Source organism: Macaca thibetana, chromosome 2 (genome assembly GCF_024542745.1).
Source record: "Macaca thibetana thibetana isolate TM-01 chromosome 2, ASM2454274v1, whole genome shotgun sequence".
In the NCBI taxonomy this organism is placed as follows: domain Eukaryota; kingdom Metazoa; phylum Chordata; class Mammalia; order Primates; family Cercopithecidae; genus Macaca; species Macaca thibetana.
This window is the reverse complement of record NC_065579.1, coordinates 143559-160388: the sequence shown is the minus strand read 5'-3', so window position 1 is coordinate 160388 and position 16830 is coordinate 143559. Positions and strand designations below refer to the sequence as shown.

The 16830-nt window shown below is 54.4% G+C and overlaps 1 protein-coding gene across 3 annotated transcripts in view; it reads left to right on the top strand.

The window, feature by feature from the left end:
- Positions 1–16830, top strand: part of SMPD4 (sphingomyelin phosphodiesterase 4) — a 30454-nt gene that overhangs the window by 9963 nt on the left and 3661 nt on the right. For 2 of the 3 annotated variants that reach the window (XM_050779026.1, XM_050779024.1), the window contains exons 9-14: positions 3985–4117; positions 7225–7296; positions 14251–14396; positions 14974–15064; positions 15522–15622; positions 16388–16551. In XM_050779026.1, the coding sequence (XP_050634983.1) occupies positions 3985–4117; positions 7225–7296; positions 14251–14396; positions 14974–15064; positions 15522–15622; positions 16388–16551 (707 nt within the window). Of the gene's footprint in view, positions 1–3984; positions 4118–7224; positions 7297–10391; positions 10479–14250; positions 14397–14973; positions 15065–15521; positions 15623–16387; positions 16552–16830 lie in introns of all 3 variants that reach the window. The other variant, XM_050779025.1, reaches the window with a different exon arrangement.

Genomic DNA, 16830 nt, shown 5'->3' with positions numbered 1-16830 from the left:
GGCGGAGGGATCGCCTAAGATCAGGAATTCGAGACCTCCCTGGCCAATACGGTGTAACCTCGTCTCTACTAAAAGTACAAAAATTAGCTGGGCATGGTGGCAGGTGCCTGTAATCCCAGCTACTCGGGAGGCGGAGGCGGGAGAATCACTTGAACCCAGGAGACGGAGGTTATGGTGAGCTGAGGTCGCACCACTGCACAAAAAAGAAAAAAAAAGTATATGTATGGTTTGAGTTTTTTTCCTTTGGAGACGGAGTCTCACTCTGTTGTCCATGTTGGAGTGGTGCAGTGGCACAATCTCGGCTCACTGCAACCTCCGCCTCCTGGGTTCAAGCGATTCTCCCGCCTCAGCCTCACGAGTAGCTGGGATTACAAGCACAGGTCAGCATGCCCTGTTATTTTTCGTATTTTTTTTGTAGAAACAGTTTCACCTGTTGGCCAGGCTGGCCTCAAACTCCTGACCTCAGGCAATCCGTCTGCCTCGGCCTCAGACAAAGTGCTGGGATTACAGGTGTGAGCTACTGTGCCCAGCCTTTTTTAAAATTTAATTTAATTTAATTTAATTTTTTTTGAGACAGTGTCTGGCTTGGTTGTCCAAGCTGGAGTGCAGTGTTGTGATCACAGCTCACTGCAATGTTGACCTCCTGAGCTCAAGTCATCCTCCCACTTAAACCTGCCAAGTAGCTGGTACTGTAAGCATGCACCCCCACACCCAGCTTTTATTTTATATTTTTGTAAGATGGGTCTTGCTATGTTGCCCAGGCTGCTCTAGAACTCCTGGGCTCAAGCCATCTTCCTGCCTCAGCCTTCCAAAGTTCAGGGATTACAGGCATGAACCACCACACTGGTCCATTGTGGGGCTTTTTTTTTTTTTTTTTTTTTTTTTGACAGGGTCTTGCTCTAGTTGCCCAGGCTGGAGTGCCATGGCGCTGTCTCTGCTTCTAGTGATTCTCCTGGCTCAGCCTCCCGAGTAGCTGGGACTACAGATGCCTGTCACCACGCCCAGCTAATTTTTATATCTTTAGTAGAGACAGGGTTTCACCATATTGACCAGGCTGGTCTTGAACTCCTGACCACAAGTGATCTGCCTGCTTTTACCCCCTAAAGTGCTGGGATTACAGGTGTGAGCCACCACTCCTGGCCTAGCCATTATGTATTTTTAAAGACGGTCTTACTCTGTCACACAGGCTGGAGTACAGTGTCACAGTCATCACTTGGTGGCGCAATCATCACTCAAGCCAGCCTGTCACCTCAGTGACTACAAGCACGCGTCACCACAGCCAGCTAATTAAAAAAAATTTTTTTTTTTTCTTGCAGAGATATGAGGATGCCTCGCTGTGTTGCCCAGGCTGGTCTTGAACTCCTGGCTTCAGCAGTCTTCCTGCCTCAGCTTCCCAAGTAGCTGGAATTACAGGTGCAAGCCACCACACCTAAGTTTTTATTTTGGAATAACTTCAGACTTACAGAAAAGTTTCCATGCATGATAAAAATAACTTGCAGGCCGAGCACGGTGGCTCACGCCTGTAATCCCAACACTTTGGGAGGCCAACGTGGGAGGATTGCTTGGGACCAGGAATTCGAGACCAGCGTGGGCAACGTCGGGAGACCTCATTTCTACAAAAAATAAAATTAGCCAAGTGTGGTGATGTGCAGCTGTGGTCCTAGCTACTCAGGTGGCTACCTCAGGAGCCTGAGGTGGGAGGATCACTTGTGCCCAGGAGCAGTGAGCTGTGAGCTGTGAGTGTGCCACTGCACTCTAGCCTGGGGTAACAGAACAAGATCCTGTCTCGGAAAAAAAAAAAAGAAACTTTCATAGACCCTTCACCCAGATTTCCAAATTGTTAACACTGTGCTGCATCTGTTGTTTTCGACCTCTATTGTATGTGTTTTTCTCTCTAAGCCAATATGAGTAAGCTAAAGGATATGACACCGCTTGACCTCTTAATATTTCAGTGTATTTCCTAGAAGCAAATGCATTATCCTATATAGTCACAGTGCCTATAACCACACCAGAAAGTTAGTATTGCCACCAGGCCACACATTGTGTGCAGTGATGCCTCACAGGCTCACCCACTGTATGCAGTGATATTTCTAGTCCCCTTCAGTCAGGAATGGTCCCTTGCCTTTCTGTCTTTCCTGACCTTGATCCCTCCAGAGCACGCAGCCACCCCTTATGCTGTCTGGTATTTGCTGGTGACTAGGCCTAGCACAGGCTTTGTTGGCAGGAGCACCGTAGTGGGACACCTGGTCCTTGCCAAGTGCCCTTTATCAGCGGGTGAAAAAGGTGTCGGTCAGGTTTTTCCACTGTAAAATAGTTACTTTGTGCCCAGATTAAAGAGGAATGAGGCTGAGCACCGTGGCTCATACCTGTAATCCCAGCACTTTGAGAGGCTGAGGTGGGCGGATCACTGGAGCTCAGGAGTGTGAAATCAGCCCAGGCAATGTAGCAAAATCCCATTTCTACCAAAAATTTAAAAATTAGCCAGGCGCGGTGGCGTGCGCTTGTAATCTCAGCTACTTGAGAGACTGGGGTGGGAGGATTGCTTGTACCCAGGAGGCGGAGGTGGCATTGAGCCAAGATCATGCCCGTATACTCCAGCTTGGGCTACAGAGTGAGATCATATCTCAAAAACAAACAAAAAAACATCAGTAGTGAGAGCCTGGGCAACATAGCACAAAACTGTTTTAGCCAGCCGGACACAGTGGCTCACGCCTATAATCCGCAGCACTTTGGGAGGCCGAGGTGAGCAGATCACCTGAGGTCGGGAGTTTGAGACCAACTTGGCCAATATGGTGAAACCACATCTCTACTAAAAATATAAAAATTGGCCAGCCATGGTGGCACATGCCTGCAGTCCCGGCTACTCGGGAGGCTGAGGCAGGAGAATCGCTTGAATCCAGGAGGTGGAGGCTGCAGTAAGCTGAGATCGTGCCATTGCACTCCAGCCAGGCATGGTGGTGTTGGTCCCAGCTACTTGGGAGGCCTAAGTCTAGGAGGTTGAGGTTGCAGTGAGCTGTGATTGCATCATTGCACTCCAGCCTGGGTAACAGGATAAGATCCTGTCTCAAAAAAAAAAAAAATTTGATAACGAGGATTTACCAGAAAGATGTATGGAGACTATGTAATTATCACTAGTGTTAACATCCACTTTTGATTCTCCCCTTTTTTCAAATTGATTTTATTTGCAGACAAGGTCTTATTCTCTTACCCCAGGCTGGAGGGCAGTGGTACGATCTCTGCTCACAGCAGCCTCAACCTCCTGGGCTCAAGTGATCCTCCCATCTCAACCCCCCAAGTGTCTGGGACTACAGGCAGGCATACCACTCCTGGCTAATTTTTGTGTTTTTTTGTGGAGACAGGGTTTTGCCATGTTGCCCAGGCTGGAAATTTCTTAATTTTTTAGAAACAGGGTCTTGCTCTGTCACCCCAGGCTGGCGTGAAGTTGGCATGATCATTTGTCACTATAGCCTCAACTTGTGGGCCCAGGCCATTCTTCCTCCTCAGCCTTCTAAGTAGCTAGGACTACCGGCACCTGCCACCAGGCCCTGCTGTTTTATGTTTCAATGTTTTTGTGGAGATGGATTCTCACTTTGTTACCCAGGCTGATCTCAAATGCCTGGCCTCAAGAAATCCTCCTGCCTTGGTCTCCCAAGGTGCTGGGATTACCGGTGTGAGCCCCCATGCCCAACCTCGCTGTTGAGGTTGACCAAATTAGCTATTAATAGGGCAGTTACCAAATGGTGGTTCTCTAATTTCATCCCTCCTTCATTGATTAGTGGGTCAGTGGTCACTGTGGTAAGGAGGACTTCTCTCTGTGCTATTGATTTATTCAGGTATATCAGTGTGATCGGGGCTGGGGGAGGGGCATTGTGCTATTGAGCAACTTGTAATCTGTCCCTGCTCTCCTTGATTTTGAGATCCAGATTGCCCCTGGCTAGGCCAGCAGGAGCCTGTAACTCGGGCCTATTTCTGTGTCTCCCTCAGGACACCAGCCATGCCCTTTGCTTCCTATGGCCTCCACCACACTAGCCTCCTGAAGCGACACATCTCTCATCAGACGTCTGTGAATGCAGACCCTGCCTCCCACGAGATCTGGAGGTCAGAAACTCTGCTCCAGGTGAGAGTCGAGCTGGTCAAAAGAAACTGTTCAGCCAGCCAGGCGCAGTGGCTCACGCCTATAATCCCCCGCACTTTGGGAGGCCGAGGTGGGCAGATCACCTGAAGTCAGGAGTTTGAGACAACCTGGTCAACATGGTGAAACCACGTCTCTACTAAAAATACAAAAATTGGCCAGCCATGGTGGCACATGCCTGCAGTCCCAGCTACTCGGGAGGCTGAGGCAGGAGAATGGCGTAAACCCGGGAGGCAGAGCTTGCAGTGAGCTGAGATCTGGCCACTGCACTCCACCCTGGGTGACCGAACTAGACTCCATCTCAAAAAAAAAAAAAAAAAAAAGAGAAAAAAGAAACTGTTTAGCCACCTTCCACTATGTGGGACAGAGTCCCAGAGATGGCCCCTCAGCCTGGGGCTGATTTTAAATTGTTGGTATTTTGCTGCTATGACGATTTAGAAAACATGAAAATAGATCTACCCACCCTTCTAACTTACATGTCATTGATGGTGTTTTTCATCCCAGAACCCCCTGTTCATGGAAGTGTTTTGTTTTGCCTGCGGTGATATGATTGTCGCAGAGTCTTTTGGTTTCCGCCTCCCATGTTGTTGGAGATGTTTCCTGTGATTACCATTATGTGGATATTAAGCCCTGCCCCAGTAGCATTTTTATGACACTGAATGGTGAGGGGTCTGTGCAGCCTTCACAGACCTTCCATTGATTCAGGGGATCCAAGTAGTAGGTGACAGATTTCCTTGTCTGCCCAGAGGGGCTCCAGCCTGTCAGGATGGTATGGGCTGGCTCACTCACTGAGTGCTGGCCAGCTCCCAGGTCCTGGCTGTGTCTTCTAGGCACACATCAGAGAGCTTCAGCAGGTGCTGCTTGTGACGCTGGATCCCGGGGCTGACTTGGTAGCCACAGCCTTGCTGTTGACAGCCTGGCCTGTAGATAAGATAGGATTCCGTCTTCCACCTTCTATATAACTCCTAGTATTTGGAGTGCTGCGCTTTTTGAAGCCTCCACACCATTTCACAGCATCCTCGCAGGGTGGAATGGTAAGAGCCGTTGCCCCTGTTCACAGAGGGGACTGTGATGCCCAGCTGACTCTTGGCTGTGTGGACTGTGGGCTGTGCTGGCCATGAAGAGGGCAGGAGATGGTGACACAGGGCTTATAGGGCAGAACTGGAAGGTACTGCTGTTTCCTGGACCAAAGCTTTGTGGTTTTTTTTGGTTTTTTTTTTTTGGTTTTTTTTTTTGAGATGGAGTCTCCCTCTGTTGTCTAGGCTGGAGTGTGGTGGCACAATCTTGGATCAGTGCAACCTCCACCTCTCAGGTTCAAGTGATTCTCCTGCCTCAGCCTCCCAAATAGCTAGGATTCCAGGTGCCTGCTGCCACGTTCAGCTAATTTTTGCATTTTTACTAGAGATGGGGTTTCACCATGTCTTGAACTCCTGACCACAAGTGATCCATTTACCTCAGCCTCCCAAAGTGTTGGGATTACAGGCGTGAGCCACCATGCCCAGCCCTTTTTGTTTTTTTAATTAAGAAAATAATTTTAATTATAAGATATACATAACATAAAATTTATTGTCTTAACCATTTTCAAGTGTACAGTCAGTAGTGTTAAATATATTCATGTTATTGTGCATCCGATCTCCAGAATGCTTTTCTTCTTGCAAAACTGAAACTGAACCAGCCTGGGCGCAGGGGCCTCACACCTCTAATCTTAGCACTTTGGGAGGCCAAGCAGGGAAGGATTGCTCAAGGCCAGGAGTTCAAGACCAGCCTGGCCAACATAGTGAGACCCTATCTCTTTTAGTGAAAAACAAATCAAACCATTAAACAATTCCCCACCCAGCACCTGGCAACCACTATTCTGCTTTCTGTTTCTGTGGATTTGACTCTTAGATCTCATACCCAGAGTATTTGTAGCATATAATACTTATTTGTGTGTGACTAGCATGCTTCACTTAGCATAATGGACTAAAGATTAATCCATGTTATAGCATATATCAGAATTTCCTTGCTTTTTAAGACTGAATAGTGTTCCATTGTGTGGATGTACCACATTGTGTTTATTTATTTATCTCTCAATGGATACTTGAGTTGCTTCTTTTTTTTTTTAGAGACCAAGTTTTGCTCTTGTTGCCCAGGCTGGAGTGCAATGCCGCGATTTTGGCTTACCGCAACCTCTGCCTCCCAGGTTCAAGTGATTCTCCTGCCTCAGCCTCCCAAGGAGTTGAGCTAGAATTACAGGCATGCACCACCACACCCGGCTAGTTTTGTATTTTTAGTAGAGACGAGGTTTCTCCATGTTGGGTCAGGCTGGTCTCGAACTCCTGACCTCAGGTGATCCACCTGCCTTGGCCTCCCAAAGTGTTGGGATTACAGGCGTGAGCCACTGTGCCCAGCCCTTTTTGTTTTGTTTTTAACAGGTTCTAACTTTGTTGCCAGGCTAGAATGCAGTGGTGCAATCTTGGCTCACTGTAGCCTCAAACTCCTGGGCCCAAGCAATCCTCCCACCTCAGACTGGGCTCAAGCAGTCCTCCCACCTCAGACTCCCAAGTTGCTGGGACTATAGGTGTGATGCCCCAACACACCCAGCTGATTTTTGTATTTTTTGTAGAGACAGATTTTCACTATGTTGGCCAGGCTGGTCTTGAACTCCTGGCCTCAGGTAATCCACCCACATCAGCCTCCCAAAGTGCTGGGATGACAGGGCTGAGTCACCGTGCCTGTTGATTGCCTTTTTACTCTATCAATAGTATCTTTTCATGCTCAAGAGTGCTGATTTTGATGAAGTCTGTCTATTTTTTTCCTTTTGTTGCCTGTGCTTTGGGCATCATATCTAATTAACCATTGCCAAATCTAGTGTTTTGAAGTTTTCTCCCATGTTTTCTTCTGAGAGTTTATGGTTTTAGTTCTTGTCCTCAGGTCGCTTACCCACTTTGAGTTATATTTTGGCGATGGTGTGAAGGAAGGGCCCAGCTTCACTGTTCTGCATGTGGATATTCTGTGTTCCCAGCTCTGCTTGTTGGAGGCACTGTCCTTTCCCCACTGAACAGTCTGGCACCATTGTTGAGAATGGTTGACTAGCTAATGCTTTTTTGCAGGTTTTTGTTGAAATGTGGCTTCATCACTATTCCTTGGAGATGTATCAAAAAATGCAGTCCCCTCACGCCAAGGTATGTTTCCACAGTTTTTCTTCCCGCCTCCTGCTTCTGACCCTGCTCAACCTGCTGCTTATCCTGCCTCTGAGTGAGTTTTCACAGACTGAACGGTGGGAAGCAGAAACCCACCACCCACTTGTCACTCAGAAGCCGAATAAGAAGTGGGCGTCGTTCTCTAGTTCCTGGTGGCGGGCAGGGGGTGTCGCACCCCGACGTGTAGACACTTGAGGACTGGAGGTCTGGCCTCTCCAGGGCCCACCCTGTGCAGCTTCCTGAGCCCCCTCCCTGGCAGCGGGAACAGATGAGGTTGTGGTGCTCTTGCTCTGAGGGCAGGGGAGCTTCGATGCTCTGGGAGCCACGTTCTCGTCTGTCTCCTCGACTATCAGCAGTGGCTTTGTGCTTTCCCATGAAGGGGTGGCTTGGAGCCTCCTTTGCCTGCTCCCTGTACTCCCCCACCTCCTCCAGAGCATGAGCAAGCAGCCCTTCTCGTGGTGGGTGGCACCTGGTGCCCCCCTGCATGCAGCCTGGCTTGCCTCCTCTCCCTCCCTTTCTCCTCTCCCCGCTCTCTCTCGGGGCAACACGCTGCTTGCAGATGCCTGGAGGTGGCGGAGGCCCTGGGTCACTCTTGCTGTTGCTGTTGCTGTTCCTGGAGCTAGCACCCCCCTCCCCCGCCGGACTGGTCAGAGTGAGAAAGCAGCTAGGTGAACCTTAGGTTTCCAGTCAGTCACCCCCATGGAGCCGCTTGACTCATGCCTATCTGGGCCCTTGCCTGAGTGGCATCAGCCACGTGGTCTGGTGCCCATGGCGTCTGTGCATCAGTATGCTTGGGAAACTGGCTTTGTCGCTGACAGATTTAAACTGAGGGCTTCCTCCAGAATGTGGCTGGTGGAGTTAAACTTCAGAGGAGCATCCTGTCACTTTTCCTTGGGTTCTGGCAAAGAGCTGTGGGTCTGCTTCTGCCACAGTCTCTACAGCCAGTTCCAGGGCCCCATGCTTTGCCATGTGAAGGCTCTCGCAGAGCATAGGGTCCCCCAAATCCTCACCCTCAGAATCACATGGGTGGAGAATGGGGAAAAGCTGAGGACCCCATCTTGGGCCTCCTGAGTCACAAAGAGCCTGCAGTCCCCTTCCTGCTTCCAGAGCAGACTTGCTGCATGTCCCTGGCTGGTGCCTGGGGGCCTGGTTATTCCCCAGGCCTGCTCCTCCCGTGGGGCTCTGGGTCCCTCACTTAGCACTAGTGCATGTGGCATGGCGTGGCCTGGCAGGGGCAGGGGCCACCACACTGTATTGTGTTCCGGTTGCTCCTTCTGCCTTCTGAGGGAGTGGAAGCACACCTACTTTCAAGAGTCAGCCAGAAAGACTCTTCTGGGCTGTCACCTGTGAGGATTCTGTGTCCTCACGGGCCAGAGGAAGGGCAGGGGGCTGTCCGTGTGGAGGGCAGGAGGTGCAGTTCCCTTCTTCCCCACTTTCGCTTCCTCTGGGCCAGACTTTGGGGTGGGTGGGCCCTGCTCAGAATACCTTGCAGTGGCCGGACCAAGTCCCCAGGGATGCTCCACTCTTCGCCTCTTCCAGTTCAGGCAAAACACAAAACGCAAGAAAACTTGGTGGGTGGGAGCCAGAGAAAGGCAGCTATGGAGGTCTGTGTCCCCCAAGGCTTCTTGCCGCTTGCGCAGGCCTGTGCTACACGTACTGCTGTGCAGAAATCCCTGCCTGTCCCCACTAGCCCTTATTTTCAGATGCAGGAAGTGAGGCTCCTGGGGTCATCCTCCTCACCCTGGTTGAGTCCAGGATGCGTGCTTGCTCCCCAGTGGCCCTGTGGGCAGTAAGGATGGCCATGGCGCTGCAGGCCACTGTGTTCCTGCAAGCAAGGGCAGAGCCACACTGGGGAACTGTGTGTCTGATTCCTCCCTGAGCCCCAGGTCTGGCACAGGGGAAGGCTGTGGAGGGCAACACCTCCCTGCCCTGCTCCTTCGCTCCCTGCTCTGCGTGTCATGGCGACTGGCGAGTGTTCTGATCTCTCCTTTGTGGGGCCCCGTGGGTGCGCTGCTTGGGCAGGAGGCATGCTGCTGGTGAGGCAGGATGTGCACCAGGCTGGCTCTGGCTGCACTGGGCTGAAGGGGTGCTTCGGCAGGCCGTGGTGCTGCGGCGCAGTAGGTTGGAGGGTCCTGGCTAGGAACCAGCTCAGCCTCAGGTTCCTGCTGCCTCTGGGTGTGTGTGGCTGTGGCCAAATCCTCGGGGGCCCCCACCCTTGGGAACCCACTGTGTCTGGAGGGTGGAAGTTTCTGGTGCAGTAGGAGAGGCTGCCTCCAGGAGTCAGAGCTGATGTGCACACCCCCTTAGCTGACCTCCGTACTGTGGGGGAGGAGGGCAGGGCCTGGTGGCCCGTGCCTGTGCTCCTCGTCTCTGTGCTACTCTTGGGGAACTGTCTTCGCCCTCAGTTCTCAGAGAGCCACATGGAGGGGACACTGATTGAGTTTTAGACACATAGGAATTGATCATGTCTTATACCAATTTGGTAAATTTCTTGAGACAACCCAGTCAATTCCACGTGTCTTTTCTGGGCAGAGTCCTCCTCCTGGAACATGCTTCGCTGGTTTTTCTGAGCCTCGGGATCTTGAGGTCTCAGTGACGGGCAGCATGTCCCAGTGAGGGCCCTGGGCTCTTGGAGGGCTCTGGTGTGCACGTGCCACACAGAGTGACCTCAGAGTCACTGGGGAGAATGGGTCCCATCCTGAAGGGATGAGTTGGGCCCTTCCGATGAGCTAGAGAGGCCTTTTAGGCCCCAGCAGTATCGAGGGGCCACCAGGTGACCTGGAGGGTCCATCTGCCCGGGCCTCCAGAGCTGAGGAGAGTGTGGCCACAGCCCTGGCCTGGCTTCGGAGGGGGGTGTTGCGCTGGCCCGCGGCTGCTGGGACTGCAATTGTTTGGATTGTCACTGACCGTGCTTTTGTTTTTGTTTTTTTCTCCTCACTCCTGGGCTTGTTCTCATTGCTTTCTTTCTCTCTCCGCTTCCCCCTCCCGTGTCTGGTCCTCTCTCTCCCCTTCCCCACCCCCTCCTCTTGTCCTCTGCTCTTCTGCCTCTTCCGGCATCTCTCTGTTCCTTGTCTCAGCTGGAGGTTCTGCACTACCGACTCAGTGTCTCCAGCGCCCTCTACAGCCCCGCCCAACCCAGCCTCCAGGCCCTCCACGCCTACCAAGTACTGGCTCATTCGTTCCCTTCCCCTGCCCAGAGTGCATGTCCATGCCTGGCAAAGCCAGGGGCCGCCGGGGCCGGCCGCTGGTGACTCAGAGGCTAGTTCCAAGCAGAGCGAAGCCCCTGTGTCTGGGGGAGGCAGGGGTCAGCCTCCAGTCTGGCCTGGCCCCTGGCTTTGTAGTCTAGCTTGGTTGGGGGTGGGGCTGGTGGCTGTGTGGCAGAACAAGGCGTGTGGCCCTGGCTGTCCAGGCTCCCAGCCAGTGGAGGTGTCACAAGCTCTCCGGTGTTGGAGGCCCCGTGCTTGGCCCTGGTTTGAAACACTGGAGTCCTCAGGCCTCAGCAGTGGCCTGGTTCACTGCACTCTGTAGGGTCTGGTGCTCAGGAAGGAGCTGCAGACACAGAGGCCTGGGACTTACGGGTGGTGTGGGTTCTGCCTTGTTTAGAACTGTCACCCAGCCTGGAGGTGCTGTGACCCAGAGCCTGCATGTGAGGCGGGGCTGGGAAGGACCTAGGGCTTGACCCTATAGCCCACAGAAGCTGTCCGTCCTTGACAGTCCAGCCAGGACCCGGCCGTCACCTGGGGAGCCCTGGCCACTCATACACACCTCCAGAGGCGGATTAAAGTGGGTGGTGACCTCATAGAGGTTGTAGCTGCCTAGGCAGAAATGACAAGTGTGTGGATGGATTTGAGGTCAGTGAAGCAGAGTTCAGACTTGTAGGGGACTTCAGGGATGACAGAGGAATCAGTGAGAGCCAGAGGAGACAGGCTTTGCTCACAGCCAGTGATCTCTCCCGCTCACCTGGGAAGGAGCACGCATGACTGAACAGGAATTAGAGCACAAGATGAGAAAACGTGTTGGCCCCCGAGCACCGTTGGGCTGGGCTGGTGGCCACAGCACACGGGGGCACCTCATACCGCAGGAGCCACTCCAGAGGAGCGGAGGGACCTGAGAGGGCTTGGGCCAGGGAGGGAGGACAGTGTCCAGAAAGCATCTGGTAAACCCCATGGTGGGAGGGGTGACCAGCAAGACCTAGGTGGGGTGAGCTGAGGTGCTGTGAGTCTCAGCCCAGTGGGAAATGTAGGTCTTTGGGGAACACATCCCTAAGGAGCAAGCAGGTGTGACTGGCCAGGGACTCCATGTGGGAACATGGCCCAGGAGGGGTGCCGAGCTGAGGGAGGAGTTTGGCTCAGCACACCTGTGGGAAAATAGCCTGAGAGGGTTCCAGGTGACTGCCGGGGGTTAGGGGCGGACAGTGGGCCCTCCGACCCTTCGGAAGGACCGGGTGAGGTGGGGCAAGTGCACCAGCAGTGGAAGGCAGTTTTCCAGTTCCCATGTGGAGGTCGTCCCCTCCCCTGAGCCGCAGGGAGGATGTTAGGGCTCAGGATCCTAGGCCAGGGTTGGAAGGAGGGCCTGGGCTGAGATTGGAGGAGGAGAGAGACCCTGGTCTAACGTCCCACCCCACTGGTGCTCTTCTAGTTGTCAGTATAGGTACAGGTATCATGTCTCATACTTTTCTCCTTCCATCTTGTCTTTTTTTTCTTTTTGAGATGGTGTCTCGCTCTGTTGCCCAGGCTGGAGTGCAGTGGCATGGTCTTGACTCACTGCAATCTCCACCTCCCAGATTCAAATAATTATCCTGTCTCAGCCTGTTGAGTAGCTGGGATTACAGGCACGTGCCACCCACCCGGCTAATTTTTGTATTTTTAGTAGAGACATAGTTCTACCATGTTGGCCAGGCTGGTCTCAAACTCCCGACCTCAAGTAATCTGCCTGTCTTGGCCTCCCAGAGTGTTGGGATTATAGGCGTGAGTCACTACACCTGGCCCTTTCTTCCAAAAACAATGCAAATTCATTGCCCAAAGACTTAACGATACAGATAGTAGAGGAAAATCGCCAGCCGCGATGGCTCACACTTGTAATCCCAGCACTTTGGGAGGTTGAGGCAGGCTGATTGCTTGAACTCAGGAGTTTGAGACCAGCCTGGGCAACATGGCGAGACCCCTGTCTCTACAAAGAAACACAGAAATTAGCCTGGTGTGGTGGTGTGTGCCTGTGTTCCCAGCTACCCAGGAGGCTGAGGCGGGAGGATCCCTTGAGCCCTGGAGGCAGAGGCTGCAGTGAGCCGAGATCACAACACTCCACTCCAGCATGGGTGACACAGTGAGACCCTGTCTCAAAAAAAGCAGAAAATGCCTCCCACCCTGTAGCTCCATCTTCAGACTCAGCCACTGATCTCTGGGGCGTGTCGCCTGGACCTGTGGGGACAGTTTTCTGACGGGGAGACTTGAGTGGGCAGCGATATGGGCAGTGGCCCGTGCAGGGTCCGCAGCATCCCAGGATATACCCGGAGGCTGGGCCCTGCACCAGCACAGATGTATGAAGGTCCAAAGGGCTGGGGGACAAGCGAGCATGTCCACTCGGACTCAGGGCCCTGCCCTCAGCACCCTAACTCCCTTGCCCTCGTCAACTCTTGATGCTCCCACCTGCCCTCCCAATGCTAAGCAACCGGAGGAAGCACATGGCCACCAAAAAGATTTCCTCTCCAGCTAGATCTCCAGGATTCTGCTTGTATGTTACAAATCAAAGTTTGGCCTAGGCTGGGCACAGTGGCTCATGCCTGTAATCCCAGCACTTTGGGAGACCTGAGGTCTGGCCAACATGGTGAAATCCCGTCTTTACTAAAAGTAAAAATTAGCTGGGCATGGTGGCACACACTTGTAGTCCCAGCTACTCGGGAGGCTGAGTCAGGAGAATCACTTGAACCTGGATGCGGAGGTTTCAGTGAGCCGAGATAGTGCCGCTGTGCTCCAGCCTGGGCGACAGAGGGAGACCTTGTCTCAGGAAAAAAAAAGTCTGGCCTAATATCCCTGACTGTGCTTTTGTCTTAGGGTTTTCCTGACCACAGGTCCCTGGGCAACAGAGGAAGTGACGCCCGGGGCTTCTGCTGGGCCGAGTTCTCATCTGGCTGTGTCCAGGATGAGCAGGTGGAAGGATTTGGGGAGGAAAGCGAACCCATGGGGTTCTTATTTTTGAACAAGGTCTTACTCTGTCACCCAGGCTGGAGTGTAGTGGCACGATCCTAGCTCACTGCAGCCTCAAACCTCTGGGCTCAAGTGATCCTCCCACCCTAGCCTCCTGAGTCGTTAGGACTATAGGTGTGCACCACCACACCCAGCTAACTTTTTAAAATTTTTCGTAGAGACCTGGTCTCCCTGTGTCGTCTAGGCTAATCTCTAACTTCTTAGTGATCTTTCTGCCTCTGCCTCCCAAAGTGCTGGAATTACAGGTCTGAGGCACCACAGCTGGGTTCCACGTGCTTTCTGCACACACTTGGGAGGCTGGTGGGAGACCCTGGATCCAGAGCTTGGGGTGATGCTGGCTCTCTCCTGCCCTGAGGATCAAGACAGGCACCAGTGCCCAAGGGCACAGCCTGTGCCACCCACTGCGGGCTTGCAGCGGTGCAGAAGCAGGGCTGAGGGGCCCTCTGCAGATGTGTCTGTCTTAGTGAGGCCTCCCCAGGGTGGGCTTTGTGGGCGCTGGGCCAAGCACTTCCCTACCACAAGCTGGTCAGCGTTCAGACCAAGCAGTGTAAGGCACGTCTGCTGGGTGCCAGGCACAGTGGTGCCCCAGGGAGTGGCCCCACTCCCGGCCTGGCTCGTGCCTCCTGTGGGGAAGCAGAGCAGCCGGCTCAGGGCGGGATGTGGTCAGACCTGGAGGCCTAGTGCTGTGGGTTCCGTGCTCCTTCCCAGGCCCTCACCCTCGTTCTCCACCTAGGAGTCGTTCACGCCTACTGAGGAGCATGTGTTGGTGGTGCGCCTGCTGCTGAAGCACTTGCACGCTTTTGCCAACAGCCTGAAGCCAGAGCAGGCTTCGCCGTCCGCCCACTCCCACGCCACCAGTCCCCTGGAGGAGTTCAAACGGTAGATGTCCCTTGCGGCTTCCCACCACTGCTGTCTCCCCCGCTTTCCCCTCCTAAGGTGTCGCCCACAGCAGCCTGTCCCCAGGGCATGGAGGGCAGGGTGAGGGGAGTTCCTTTCCGCTCACAGAGCACGTGAGGTCTCTCCAGGCCTAGGCAGGTGCCCTCTCTCCCCACCTAGTTGGCTCCCAGAGCCTCTCTCTCCAGACTGGCCAGAGAGGCCCCATTGTGCTTCCATCTCTTACATCTAATCTTCTTCAGCCCTGTCAGGAGAAGAGCTGGGGCAGCCCTGACTGCCAGGCCCATCAGGGCCAGCAGAGTGGGCTGTTTGTATGGGACTGAGGTGAGGTGTGTGCAGGAGCGGCACTGACTTGGCCGCCTGTGTGCTATGTGTCCTTGGGACGTTCCCTAAACTCTCTGAACCTTGGTTTCTTCCTCTGAAGAATGGGGCTGAACCTCCTGGAGGTACCCAGTGCTCTCCCCCGGCAGAGCCGACCCTCACTGATGGGAGCCGCGGGCTCACCTGTGAGCAGGGCCTCCTTACTGGGCAAGCAGCAGGTGACCCTCCCAATCCCCTGCAGGGCCGCTGTCCCGAGGTTCGTCCAGCAGAAACTCTACCTCTTCCTGCAGCATTGCTTTGGCCACTGGCCCCTGGACGCATCGTTCAGAGCTGTGAGTGTTGGCCCCGTCACACATGTGCCTGTGTCCTCTGTGTGCCCTGAGGTGGGAGGTCCTCTGGGGCAGTTGAAGGAGGAGAGCAAGTGTTTCCACAGAGGCCTTGGCAAGGAGGGGGTCTTGGAGGGCCGCATTGTTCTTTCTGTTTGTTTCCAAATCCAACCCTCAGGAAAGCCCTGCCCTGTCCCACCTGTCTGGTGCAGGGCAGGTTCCTACCCTTACCTGACCAGGGAGCACTGTGCCCCCTGTGCTGGGAAAAGCCCACCTATGACCCTGGCTTCCGGAGGGCCAGCAAGAGAGCCAAAGCCCACAGGGCTGTGTACGTCTCTCCTGCGCCCTCTGGGCGACGTGGGAAGAGCCAGTCCCACCCAGCTGCCGCCCGGGACCTGGGCTCCAGGCCACCAGAGGATTCGGCCCCCAGCTACTGAGCCCTCAGCACACACCTCCCCCACAGGTCCTAGAGATGTGGCTGAGCTACCTGCAGCCGTGGCGGTATGCACCTGACAAGCAGGCTCCGGGCAGCGACTCCCAGCCCCGGTGTGTGTCGGAGAAATGGTGAGCCTCAGCCCCTCTCACAGACATGCACTGGCTCCCCCAGGTGGATATGGCTCCGGTGGGTGGAGGCCAGGCCAGAGGCCTGTGCTGGGGTCAGCCTGGCCCTGGCCCCCGTGGCCGCCTACGGTCCTCTCCCAGCCCCTGCCGACTGGAGCACAGACCAGCCCTTCCTAGACTCAACTTTGCCAGGCCCTAGAATTGGTTTCTCATGGAAGCGGTGGGTGACCCATCCTGCCCTGTCCCCTCTCCCTTCTGTTCCAGACGAGTGTTCAGCCATCCCCAAACTATCCCTTGACTCTCATCAGCACAGAGCAGAGCAGTGGTGATCAAGCAGGGAATGAGGGAGGCCGCCTTCCCCCATCCCCTGCTTGATTCTTACAGCAGACCCCCAGGCTTCTGTGGCACCTCGCATGGCCACTGACCCCTCCCCTCCCCCAAGGCCTTCCCCTTTGGACCCTCTGGGGGATCCTCCCTCAGCCCCCTCAGGCTTTGGGCCGGCCTCTGCCATGGTGGCCTCCGTTCACTTGGAAAGGGGCCTCAGCCTTGCTAAGGATGTGGTGTCCTCAGAGGGCCTGGGTCTTACCTGCCTCTGTCCTGCCCTCCCTGCCTGCCCATGCCTCCCGAGTTGTCATCTGTGACAGCTTGTCACCTTGGCCAGGGAGAGTCTGAAAGCCCAAGGGTGAGCAAGGGCATTAAGGACATAGATCAGCACAGCCCCCGCCTCCAGTTGGAAGACTGGCCCTGACCTGCCACCTCGGTCCCCAGGGCGCCCTTTGTCCAGGAGAACCTACTGATGTACACCAAGTTGTTTGTGGGCTTCCTGAACCGCGCACTCCGCACAGACCTGGTCAGCCCCAAGCACGCGCTCATGGTGTTCCGAGTGGCCAAAGTCTTTGCCCAGCCCAACCTGGCTGAGATGATTCAGAAAGGTAAGTCATCAGCCTGGGCCAGCTGGGTAAACGTCGACCAAGCCAGACCAGGGCCAGGCCCTTAGCTGGAGGCGACCGGTCTTTAAGAGGGACCCACATGCCCAGAGTGGGCCCTAGCAAAGGGTGCTGTGGAGACTCCTGGGACACATCTGTATGGTGAAGTCTGAAACCGGCTGGATCCTGCCTGCCCTGCAGCCACCAGGCACTCGCGGGGAGGATGGCAGGTGTGCCCACAGAGGGGGACTGCACGGTCCAAGCTGCAGCCCCGTGGCCCTGCCG